This window comes from Balaenoptera musculus, chromosome 2 (genome assembly GCF_009873245.2).
Source record: "Balaenoptera musculus isolate JJ_BM4_2016_0621 chromosome 2, mBalMus1.pri.v3, whole genome shotgun sequence".
Lineage (NCBI taxonomy): Eukaryota > Metazoa > Chordata > Mammalia > Artiodactyla > Balaenopteridae > Balaenoptera > Balaenoptera musculus.
This window is the reverse complement of record NC_045786.1, coordinates 8,247,356-8,259,914: the sequence shown is the minus strand read 5'-3', so window position 1 is coordinate 8,259,914 and position 12,559 is coordinate 8,247,356. Positions and strand designations below refer to the sequence as shown.

Here is a 12,559-nt window from a genome sequence, read left to right as displayed (position 1 = left end):
CGTGAGCCACAACTACTGAGCCTGCACGTCTGGAGCCTGTGCTCCGCAACAAGAGAGGCCGCGATAGTGAGAGGCCCGCGCACCGCGATGAAGAGTGGCCCACGCTTGCCGCAACTAGAGAAAGCCCTCGCACAGAAACGAAGACCCAACACAGCCATAAATAAATAAATAATTTAAATAAATAAATCAATTTAAAAACCACTGCAGTTACTTCCTCTATCAAAAAAAAAAAAAAAAAAGAGTGCTTAAACCAAGGCCATCCCGAAAGAGGGACGCCCTCTCCTTCTGTGGGAACCCATCACTAAAAGGTGTTCTCCACACGCAGTCAGGCAGGACACACTAAAGGATGAAAAGCACGGGTGGGAGGCTAGCCTAGATTTCCATCTGGTAGGGGATGGGAAACTGTCCCGTCCAGGTGGGGCTGCAAGGTCTCATCTTCTCCTGCACATGAAAAGTCAGAGGGGCAGCAATCGCAGACCTGGTGGCAGTGACGGCCAGATCGACAGGTCCTAGAAGTTCCCCGAGTTGACTGATGGAACGCTTCCCGTGCAAGGTCTCTCCTTCCACTGACCCGCGGCCTTTCCTAAGTCGGAGCGGGGGGGAACCTCCCCACGGAGCCTCAGCGGTTAAGGACCGTTCTTCAGGACCTACCTTGCAGGGCTGGGCTGAGTCTGAAGTGCTCCCTGGCCTGGTCACGGGGCACGACTCACACCTCTCCGCCTCCTCCCCCGTCTGCCCAGCTTTCCTCTTGCTTAGCTGAGCAGCAGAAGGTGGGCAGGGAAAAGGCCGAGGGTCCCGGTCCTAAGGATGGAGCCACCGCAGAAGTGGGGCAGGCAAGGGGCCTCGGCGACCTCCATCGATGCCCGAACAGCTTTGCCCGGGGTCCTCGTCACTAAGTTATCAGACATGAAAAAATTGCTCTAATGTCCTGAGATAAAGATGCTTATATTAGGTGTGGGAGTGGACTCAGCAGGAAAGTTTTCTTTTGATTCATCTCCTAGCCCACGGGATTGATTATTAATGTCAAGCTGTTGGCGGTAACAGAGAGGAATTGCTTTCCAGTCTTGAAGATGCCTGGATCTCGGTATCTCATTTCTTTTCCTTTTTTTTTTTCTTTTTTGGCCGTGCCGCCAAAAAAACTGGGGATCCCGGTTCCCGCACCAGGGATGGAACCCGCACTCCCTGCAGTGGAAGCGCAGAGTCTTAACCACTGGACCACCAGGGAAGTCCCTGGATCTCATTTCTGATGGTTGAATGGTGTCAGTTCCGTGTTAGACGCTCTGGGGCTCCTGTTCACCACCTCCTCTCTACCTGCTATTACGTTTGCACCCTTGGCGGCTGCCAGAGACAAAGGTCCCGAGCACGTGGACCAGGACACAGATGTAAAAGTGGGGAGACCTAGGTTCCTTGATCTTGAGCTGCACACCCACCCCAGGCTTTTATCTCTTCTTCAGCAAGAAGAGTGGCTCTCAAAGTGTGGTCCCCAGACCAGCATCAACATCACCGGGGAACTTGTCAGAACTTGCTAGAAATGCTAATTCCCAGGCTCACCCCAGACCTACAGATCAGACACTCCGGGGCTGGAGCCCAGCTATCTGAGTTGGAACGAACCCTCCAAGGGGTTCCGATGCACTTGGAGGGCAGGGAACCCGTGAGCTGGAAGAATCTATTCTCCTGGGTATAACACGCCACATTCAGAACGGACGTAGATTTCCAAGGGGCTATGAAACCACAGCAGGGGTGCACCCCTCACTGAGGCTGAAGGAAGAGGCGGGCTCATCTGTGGCTGGATTAGGAGGACAGTGGACAGCTTAAATCCAGGCTCAGATCTGAGACTCTGGGCTTTAACGGGGGATAGGCATGTCTAGAGGACAATCGCAGGGCTGACTCTGGTCCTGCCCTTCATCATTCTGCAGGGCATAGGAAGAGGCTGGAAATCGAGGCAGGGGTCTTGGACTTTGAACGGCATTCTCTTCGCTACAGCACTGTCCACGGTCTTCACTGTAAACCTCTAAGCCTCAGAAACAATGATTACTTGGCCCATTGTATTGATGAAAACTTTTTAAGAATCCAGGACAGCGAGAGGTTTACTTTACGGTGAACCTTAACAGTGGTCTGGCAGAGGCAGAAACAACTTTGTAGAGCCTGAAACCTACATATAATTTTGGTGGCTCTATTTAAGAAAAAGAATGCAAAATGTGTTACGTTCACAGATTTTATAAAACGCCTGGCCCCGTGCACACATGACCTGGGTCCTCCCAGGACCTTAGAAAGGCCTGTCCATCTTCACCCTCGCCCTTCAGGTCTGAAGGTTTTCCCTGGCTCTGATTGGACTCCACCAGCCCCAGTTAGGCAGCTTTCGGCTTTCCCCACCCCCTCCTGTCTTTTTCCTTTTATTTTATTTTGTTACCGTCTGCAGTCACCACATGTACAGAGATGACCCTGGAAAATGAGGTAGGGCAAAGACTTCTTGTTCTACTCTCTGGCTCGGAGGCAAGGAAGTGTGTACTGGCTCCCAGAATAATCAGGCCTTGACCACGTGGCCTGGGGAGCGAACTGCATTGTACTTTTCTAACAGTTCCCGACAATTTTTGCCTCCCTCTCACTCCCTGCCCAACTCAAAACCGCTCCCCTTCCTGTCACCCCAGCCAATGGCATCCCTCCTCCTGAAGTCCAGCCCCATCTCAAACCTCGGGGCATTTCTGCCCCTCCCGACACCTCAAGACAAACGACCCAGGGCCCGGCAGAAACAGACGGCCATCAGATCCCCTGACCCTCCCTTTCAAAGCGCACCAGACCACACTCCGCGACAGGTCTCTCCCTTCCCAACGATCCAGGGTTTTCTGTACTTTGGAAAGCCTCGAGAAGTCCCCCGGGAACAGAATGTAGGTCACTCAGCAAGCACCACGACCCTGACCTTCAGCCCCTCCTCGTCTAATTCTCCTTGAGTGACACACAGGCAGCCCGCGCCTTCCGTCCTTGGAGCCGGCATCCCTGCCGCTCAGCCATCAGCACTGGGAAGGCTCTGGGGCTGCTCGAAGGCACTTCGGTGGCCTTCCCGCACCGTGAGGCTCTCCTGCCGCTTCTCCCCCTCCCCTGCTTCCACGCGGTCATACTCTTGGCCGTTTCCTCGGATCCCCGTTGGGCCGCAAACCTTGCTCAGGACGTGAGAGCCAGCGGCTCAGCCCCGCCTCCTCGGAGCACGCCCCCCACCCCGGGGGGGCCCCTCTCGGGGGTCCGCGGGGGACGCCGCCCACCTGAGGACAGCAGGCTGCCGCTGCTGCCGCTGATGATCTTGCCCTTGCTGCCCATGTTGGCCAGCTTGGACGTCTTCAGCGTCCCCGTCTCCGTCAGGTCGATGGCGATCTCGCTCAGGCTGCGGGCGGCATGGATCTTCGACTAGAGAGACCACCGGGTTGGACAGGTTAGACGGGGGACGCTCCCCTCCCAGCCAGGACACGCCGACGACAGCGATCCCTCGCTCGCCCTCTCGCCCGCCTGTCTTCCCGAGATCTAGCAAACGGCCTCACGGCCTGCGAACTGCCGCATTTTTCTGTGTCCCCAGGGCCCATGGCTCATCCCCTGAAGCTTCCCGGTGGGAGCAGATAAGGCTCCAGAGGTGACACGGCGAGGAATTGCGAAGCCTGTTATCCCACAGGCTGTATGTACAGGGCTTACAAGTGTGGACTTCGGAGTCAGACAGACCTCGGTGGAGTCCTGATTTGGGGAAGGACTTCACCTCACGGAGCCTCATTACTCCCAAGTATAAAACAGGGAAAGCACCACCTACCGCTCCAGGTTCTGTTAGGGTCAAACGAAGTAAGGCAAGTGAAGGCCTCCCTCCACCCCTCCCCTCCCCCTCTTCTTCCCTCCCTTCCGCCTCCTACATAGCTCTCAACGAACAGTAGCAATTTTACATGATTTTGTGCTTAAAAGAAGGAGGAAAAAAATAATTTTCAGCTTTGTGAATGATTTAAGAGATGTCTGAAGCAAATTTATGAAGTTCCAGTAAAGTCTAAGGTGGTTTAAGCTCTTAAATTATTAGGCACGGAGCCATGAAAACTTAGAGGGTTGGGAAGTGACCACACTGTCAGCCTGCAAGCGTGGTGTGTAAGCGTGGTGTGTAAGGGCTTCTGGCACAAATGCTCATCTGGATGCTCGGTTCCCACCAAGGGGGCACCTGACACGGTGCTTTGCTTCTATTTTGGTACCTAAACATATGAGCCAAAGTCTTCAGATTATGCTTAAAAGTCCACTCCATTTATTCTACAAATTAACTGGCCCACTTTGTCGAACAGTAACAGCAAGTTAGAGCAATTAGAAAAGGACTCTGCATTCACGATTACGTTCCTAAAATCAACTGTTTGCAGTGAAGCTTTCTGCTCTAGTTCCCACCTTGGGAGGTAGAGGTGGGTTTGCGTGTGCCCTGCGTGTGTTGGACGTTTTTTTTTTTTTTCCTTCTTCAAGAAATCAATTTGTGACAATGCTTCAGGAAGCGGCTTTCGCTGCACTGCGGACTTTTGGAAAACAACTATAAATCCTAGTATAACCTGTACATGTGCTAATCTTTCTGTGGCCACTGGTGATTAGGCAGGGATGCAAGGATGGAGCCAGCTGAGGGTCCCAACTGAGGTTCTGATGCGTGTTCACTGGTGTGAGACTAGGTCTGTCCGCCACACAGGAGAAGCCACGGAGGATGGGCAGACCAGTGCCCACTCCCTCTTATTCGCATCCTGAGCCCAGGTGCCCACAGTGGTCCAGCAGGGTCTGTCTGAACCCTGAGGCCTTGCCCTTCCTCTGGCCTCCGTGTTGATGCCAAAATTGGTGAAAGACAATGACTTCTGACCGCCAAGTACTTTCCTCACGTGAATGAGATGAGAGTCTGAGGGGCAGAGGAAATGCTGAGACTTTCTGCTTGTTTTGTTCACCGGGTCTGACCCATTTTCCTCCTTACCCTCTTCTATCTCACTGGTCCTTCCTTGACTGATGTCTCCTCTCTGACCTCAACTTTTGTCCCTGCCTTCAGAACCAGGCTGCCTTCCTGGGGTGAGGGCTTCCTTGCTCATAATATAATCCCAGCTGCCAGCCCCTCGCAGGGTTTTCTGGCTTGTAGCAGAAAGCAGGCGCGCCTCTGCTTCATTTTGACACAGTATATCAGTTGCATCCACCTGGCTGAGTTTTATCCTCTGAGCAAAGCACAGAAAGCACAATCCGTCACTTCCTTTCTTTCAGCACTATTCTTTTACCAAGGCCCAGGCTTTACCAAGAGAAGCCCACGCTTGCACTTATGCAAGAATAACTCATGAAGACACAGACCACTTCAGCCTGCTGAAGGACCTGGGCTCTGAAGTAAGAAAGATCTGGACTGAAATCTTGGCTCTTCCCAGTGAATCACAGTTTGACCTTGATTTTCAACCTCTCTGATACTGAGATCCCTGTTTGTAAAATGGAGCTGTTAAAACCCACACCACGGAGGTGTGATATCAGGACGAAATTAGATGCTAGACATCAAGGCCAGTGACACTGGAATAGGAATAGGATATAAATCAGGGCCTGGCAGGAATTTGCTAAGTGAGGTTCAACGAATGACTCAACTGGAGATTTTGGGGGAATCTCATTAATCTCATGGAAGACCTGTCCCCACCCCACCTCCAGCCCTGCCACACCAATCTCGGAGGCAGGAAACAAAATACAGAAAAGGGACAACAGATACACTTCCCAAGGGAGACTAGATTCTTAGAAGTTTTAGGAAATTACTGGCTTCTCTCTAGAATGGAAATATCACAATGACTGAATAGACCAGGTGGAGAGAGACCACTAAGAGGAGATGAATTGATGGGGAGATTCTCTCCTTATAAAGTCAAGTCTTTGTGCCCAAGCAAAAGAGTCTCCAAAGTTTTGGATGTTTTGCTCGGAGGGTCTTGCTGTACTAAGTATTATTATGGGTATTCTGTAAGCACGGTTTAATTGGCTCCTGACGTGCTTTCACTTGGCTTTTGATCTAGATGGAATGAAGAATAGCAGACTGGATCAGGAAAAAAAAAAAATAAAGATTAAGAAGAAGGAAAGATGTTTGGACTGGGGGCCAACTCAACAAGTCCTCAATCTGAATTCATAGGAACAGTGACTAAACAATTTAAGCTTTCAAGTATTTTCCTCCGAACTCTACAAGACATTCCTTGGCTCTGGGGTTCGTATGTTGGCAGGATCTAGCTGACAACATTTCTGATCTTTGGGGTCAGCGGATATAATTTACCAAATGTGACTGATGCCAGCACAGCCTCTCATTCTGAATGAGCTGCCAGAAAGGAACCAATACGGTCTCTTTCTGCCCTGTCTTTGGTGATGGAGGGAGGGTGGGTGGGCGGGCGGGCGGGCTTGTGTGTGTGTGTGTGTGTGTGTGTGTGTGTGTGTGTGTGTGTGTGAGAGAGAGAGAGAGAGAGAGAGAGAGAGAGAGAGAGAGAGAAAGAGAGAGAGAGAGAGAGAGAGAGAGAGAGAGAGAGAGAGAGAGAGAGAGAGAGAGAGGTACAAGGAGAGAGAGATTTTCTTAAGTGATTTACACTAGGACCCTGAAAGAAGAAAATAACCAAGTGCCAGGGGAAGGACACTAGACTTCTCAGCTACCCACCCCTGCTGGCTCCAACCACTAGATTGCACTTGTTTCTGGGGTTCATGAGCATCCCTCGGGAGGCCTGGGCTTTGCTGAAGCACTTCAGAGAAAGGAATGGTTGGCATGGCCTGATACAGTAGAGTGTGAAGCGATGGCCAGTATGCCAGCCAACACTGGCTGTTCAGAAATATTTGAAAACACTTCATTCCAGGCCTGCCAGCCATCACTCACCCCGAACCATCCTGCCCACTGGAGATGGGTCACATCACTGTTGTCCGAAGAACATTCCAGAAATGAAAGGTGTTGTAACACAATTCCTAAGGTGAATTTGATCATCTCTGATTTAATTTGGGGGAACTTTTAGAGAATTTAAACTTTACACACAGGTGTCGGCCAGGGAACAGTATGTTGGATTAGTAACGATAGTAGTGAGAGATAGCACACATCTCCTAAAGCAACTTCACCAACACTGTGTCACTGGACTGATCAGTGCTTCTGGTCAGGAATTTCCTTTGCTGTTCTCTAACTGTGGAAAGCAAGCAGGAGCGAGGAAAGACTTGCCCGGGGTCAGAGAACTGGAAGGCAGAGTCCTTGGACTTCCCTATGGGGTAACTTTTTCCTCACCAGTCACCACAGGCTGAGCAACCAGTTCCAACAAGAAATACATGGGCTCCGGAGCACTATGAACATTCAGAGCTTATCTGGGGAAAATTCTCCTGCTCCTGGGAGTAGGTGCATTTCCTTCAGTCCCCCAGGGGTGGCCGAGCTGAAAGTTCCCTATTGCTGTGAGCATTTGGTTTGGTCTCTTGAAAGACACTTCTTGTTAATAAGTGATCTTTGATAGTTACTTTTCGAGGTCTACTTGTTACATCAATGGGTTGACCTGTAAGCCTGCTGAATAAGGCTTCTCCAGCTGCAGAGTAAGACCATCTTTGAGAGCAGGGTTGCAGAGCCCTAAGAATGGGCCCCCTGCCTTACCCCATAGATCCTCTAATGTAAAAAGCCAGCACAGGGAGGAGGAGTTCTAACAGCTAATATACCATCCTTAGGGTGAGATAGGCTTTTTCTTTTCCCCATTCAAAATCAGTGTGTGTAGGGTCTGCCCGCAAGAGGAATTAGCAGTGGGGTTCAGGTGGGTTGCCAGACTCTCTACCCCTCATGACGCACTGCCAAACAATACGGAGGATGGAATCAATGTTCTCAGGTTTTGACCTCCAGCTCCTGCCACTGGAGGGCAAAACACTGACACCCAACCACTGTCTCAATCTAAAGCATGAGTCAAAAGATTCTGGCCCCGTTTCTTTGGATCTAATCGGGCCTCAAATTCCTGTGCCAATGCCCACCATCACCAGGAGCGATGTAGAATACTCTCATTATTCCTGGCAACAAAAAAATTCTGCCCTGTGCCCATTCACCCCACGAAAATGACCAAAACAGGGGGGGGAGGAAGAAGACTTAGGAGAAGAGAAAATGTGTTACAAAGGAGAACGTGACTCCTACATGGGAAAGGCTGTGATTGAAACTGAATTATGACTTGAGGGATTGTTTGCTTTCTTCCTGTCCTGTTTTCTTACTATCTTTCTCTTACCTCCCACTCAACCCCAACTCTCTCCCTTCCAATCCTCCCCCCAAGCCAGGGAAAGAGCAACTCCACTCAGAAGGAAAATAAGGCAAAAGAGGAAGCCACAAGCATCCAATCCAATAAATCTTGGGCCCAGTAAGCCCAGGGTCCTGCCACTTCCTCCCCTCTCTAGGACGCACGGGATGGGATAAAACCTCCCACAGGTGGTGGTACTGACTAGACCAGGGGCCAAGGTCGATCTCCCTCTGAAGCTCTGTATTCCACTCCCCACCTGGCCCAAGCCAGCAGGATCCTGAGAAAGGTGCAGAGCCCATCTTGATATGGCTCTTCACCTGAGGGGTAATGAATGGGAGTGGCTTGTGCGGGGAAGGCAAGGGTAGCACGGCAGACAAGCCTGGAGGAAGAGGGGGTAGAGGGTTGATATAAGCTGTGTGTGAACCAAGGAGACGTCATTTTCCCACCACGCCCATGTGTGTGTCTGAACTGGGGCTGGGTCAAACCTCCCTTGGAGGATGACTGTTTACTACGGCCTGAGGCTCCAGGTCTACCTTAGGGAAACAGACTCGTTGCCTTTTTAAAAATTATTATTATTATAATGTTTCCGGTTTTGCATTTTTAAGAAATGGAGTTGGCAGTTGGAAAAGCCTGGAGGGTTTTCACAGCAATTATCCTCAACAGTTAGGTGGTGTCTATTAGTTGCGAATGGTTCCTTTTTTTTTTTTTCCCTCAAAAGGAAAACAATATGCCACTGTTTACACACCCAAAAGGACTTGACTGCTTACTTCCAGGAGAGGCTCCTGAGGTTCAAAAGCATGGGGGGAATTCCTCAAAAGGGCCCTACTTGGCTGCAGCAAATGGTCTGAGTGGCTCTGACCGTGGTTGACCAAGTCGCTGAGGACATGTTATTCTCTTCAAGAGCTGATCTCAGGAGCTGCCTCCTATGGTCCTAAGAGGCCAGTCTCACCTGTGCACATCTCAGAGCAAGGGATGCAGGGCCTCCCCAGCCATCCAACTCCTAACCCCCCAGCTACAAGATCCAGACAAGGGCCCTCGTCTGCTCACAGCTCAGGGAAAGGTCTGGTCTTGTCAGAGGCCCTCCCAGTCCCAGGAAAGGGACTTACCTTACTCTGCTTTCTGTCCAGATAGAACTGGTGTTGGCTAATGGCCATAGCCCAGATGGACTTGATCAGTGCCGGACACGCGTACCACGTGTGCACTGCGATGCCGCTGTGTCCAAACGTCCTCCTCGTCACTGAAGCCCTGGGAGAGCAAGAATCAGAAGGGTCAAACACGTGTACAATGAGGGGCTATGATCCTCCGTCAACAGCTTCTACCGAGAACCCACCGGGTCCTAAAAGCTCTGGCATAAAGGTAACAGATTAGCACGCGTGCACGCACACACGGAACTGGCTGGCGGAGCCCATCTTTTCATTCTATTCTTTAAATAAGAGTTGATTCTATTTAAGGTACAGAACATGATGATTTGATGTACTGATACATATACACAGTGAAGTGATCACTGCAGTCAAGCTAAAGAACATTTCCTCTCCTCACACAGTTACCATCGTGTGTGCGTGTGTGTGATGAAAGCACCTGAAATCCACTCTTAGCCAACTTCCAGTATATAATACAGTGTTATTCACTACAGTCACCAGGCTGTACATTAAATCTCTAGGCTTATTCATCCTACATAACTAGCACTTTGTATACCCTTGGACCAGCATCTCTCTCCATTTCCCCTACTTCCGCATCCCTGGTAACTCTTGTTCTACTCTCTGCCTCTGTGACTCTTTTAGATTCCACCTATAAGTAAGATCATGCAGTTCTTGTCTTTCTGTGTCTGCTTTATTTCACTTCAAAATACCCTCCAGGTCCATCCATGTTGTTGTAAATGGCAGGATCTTCTTTTTTTTTGTTAAGGTTGAATGATATTCCGTTGTGAATATACACCACAATTTCTTTATCTGTTCATCCATCAATGGACACTTAGGTTGTTTCCATATCTTGGCTACCGTGAATCATGCTAATCTTTTGATTTACTGGCTCCTTAGGGTTCAGAATTTGGCTAAGCCTCTGCCTTGTCTGGAATCAGACGGGTCATTCTAGGTCACGGGACGGTCTTTTCTGGTCTTCAGCTCCTGGCACTGGGCCAAGACAAACTTCAGAGACAGGAAAAGCCTTTGACAATGTCCTTTATTAACCAGGCAAAGCTGCCTACGGTGAAGGATGAGTAAATTCTCTTCTAATTGCCACAGCATCTAAGGCAATCAGGGCTCCTTACATGACTCTCACGCCATCTTCCTCGAAAGTTGGTTATCAGTTTCAAATATATTCAGAGGGCAGGTGGGGTATAAAGAATCAGGAGAGGAAAGGCAGAAAGAAATGAGCCCGGCCAATGCCGACCGACTACCCATGTCCACATACACGTCTGTGTAGGAGATGTGGAGGACATATGCACGGAGCAGAGAGGCAGTCAGACCTTAAACTGAAGGTGGGAAAGAACGGTCCCAACATAATTCATCACATTAATGGAATCAAGGGGAAAAAGAGTTATATGATTATGTTCTCAGTGAAGTATACTTTATAGGATGGGTACATGATTTTGCAAGTGAAATCTGAGAATGTGTTTCCGTACATGTGTGTGCATGTGCATGTGTGTGCGTGCACACGTGTGTGTGTGTGCGTGTGTGTGTAGGGCAATGTGATGGGACAGTGGGGTGAGGTTTGGGGTATCTTACGTGCACATCAGAAGAACAATGTGTGTTCAAGATTGAGCTATCTCATTTGGATGAACCTTGGGGTAGTCAGGACTTGTGAATAATCACATTATTTTCATGGCAAGTTTTCCCTTGAAGATTAGAAGCTGCTCTGATCACCTTCCCCTGGGGGCTCAAGATTTAACAGTAGGTGTTCTCCAGACCAACTTTTAAGGAGGAATTCAAATCTGGTGGTTCGTTAATGCTATTGATTCTAAGCAGGGTGTTATTCTTCCCTTTGGTTGTAACTAAAGTTAAGAGAAAATGCCAGCTCACAAAGGAACACACAATTACAAATAATGGCAAAGGAGACAGCAAGAGAGTGAGGAGGAAACCCCCATGGTCTCTGCACGCGTAAAAAGAAACTGATCTGAATACTCGCTCTGGCTTCCGTGGCAATGGCTGATCCTGGGAGTAAATTCATTTTTTTTTTTCTCCCAGAAAAGGTGAATTGGAAAGGAAAAGTAACTTGAAATGTATTTCAGGGGCGGTAGTGAGAGCAGTGCCAGGCTAGGTGTGTTTTTCAGGTAAGGCGGGGGAGGGGAGGGAAGAGGCTGGCTGGTCTGGGAGTTCCCAGGAGCACCTAAATCAGATGCTCTCAAAGTGTTTCTCCTGCTTGATTATGAATTTATCTCTTCTCTACACTGCTTGCTTCAGGCTCTTCCCACCCCACCGACTCTCCTGCTTTGCCAAAACCTTAGAAACGGAATATTTGCCAAGCCCAGAGAACCGCAGAAACAACGCTGGGTATCGATTAGGACAGCGGTCCAGGAGAGCAAATCTGGAAGCATCTTCTGGGACAGTCGAGCCATGCCCTGCCCTCGCAGTGTCCCAGGACATCCATCTTCAGGACACGATTCTGCACCACACTTGCCATCCTATAAGTTTGGTCCTGGCTTCCTTCCTGGTTTGGGGGAGGGGATGACCCCTGAACCATCCCGACACAGTACAGTTGATTAGGTGACTCTTCTGTGTTCAAATAAACAAGGCAACAGCAGCAGGATGACAGGTTTAACTGGAGCAGAGCCAGGAGGCCGTAGAGGAATGCTTACTGCAGCGCCAGGTGGGGCTCTAACCCCCCCAGAAGACGGGGTTGGAGCTTTGGCTTGGCCACTAAACTAAGTAGCTAACCTGGAACAATCCCCTTTGCCTGCCCTGGTGAGCATTTGGAAAAGGTGCCTTTAAAGGCACTGTCAACCTGGGTTTCCACCGCTGCCATCAAGGAAGCCACGTCCCTGGCCTCTCCTTGTCCCCCTCGCCTCTCCCTGCGTGTCTCTAGGCTGACAGAGGACTACTTTCCTTGAGGGGACGCGCTCACGTTCTGTGGTCAGCCTGCCTCTGACTCCTGCGCTTCTCTCTCAGGCCCACCTGCCCGACATCTTTATCCCCCTGAGGGCCCACCTTGAGTTTTACATCCTTAGCTAAGATTTCTCCTTCGCAAGAAGCCTCCCCAGACCAGCCTGGCCACCTTCGGCATTTATAGGCTGTGCCATCTGGCACTTGGTACCCGCTGTCTGTGTATAGCATGGCGGTAAGTCACATGAGCTTTGGAGCCAGACTCCCTGGGTTCATATCCTGCCTTTACCCCTTAACTAGCTTTTTGTAACCTGG

The 12,559-nt window shown here is 50.1% G+C and overlaps 1 protein-coding gene across 10 annotated transcripts in view; it reads right to left on the bottom strand.

Annotated features, from left to right (window-relative positions):
• Positions 1-12,559, bottom strand: part of FRMD4A (FERM domain containing 4A) — a 468,321-nt gene that overhangs the window by 48,425 nt on the left and 407,337 nt on the right. For all 10 annotated transcript variants that reach the window (XR_005018889.1, XR_005018890.1, XR_005018891.1 and 7 more), the window contains 2 exons: positions 9,314-9,452; positions 3,258-3,399 (listed from right to left, as the gene is read on the bottom strand). Coding sequence is in view for 7 of the 10 variants with exons in the window: in XM_036844689.1 (XP_036700584.1) it covers positions 3,258-3,399; positions 9,314-9,452 (281 nt within the window). In the remaining 3 variants the exon portion in view is untranslated. The remainder of the gene's footprint in view (positions 1-3,257; positions 3,400-9,313; positions 9,453-12,559) is intronic.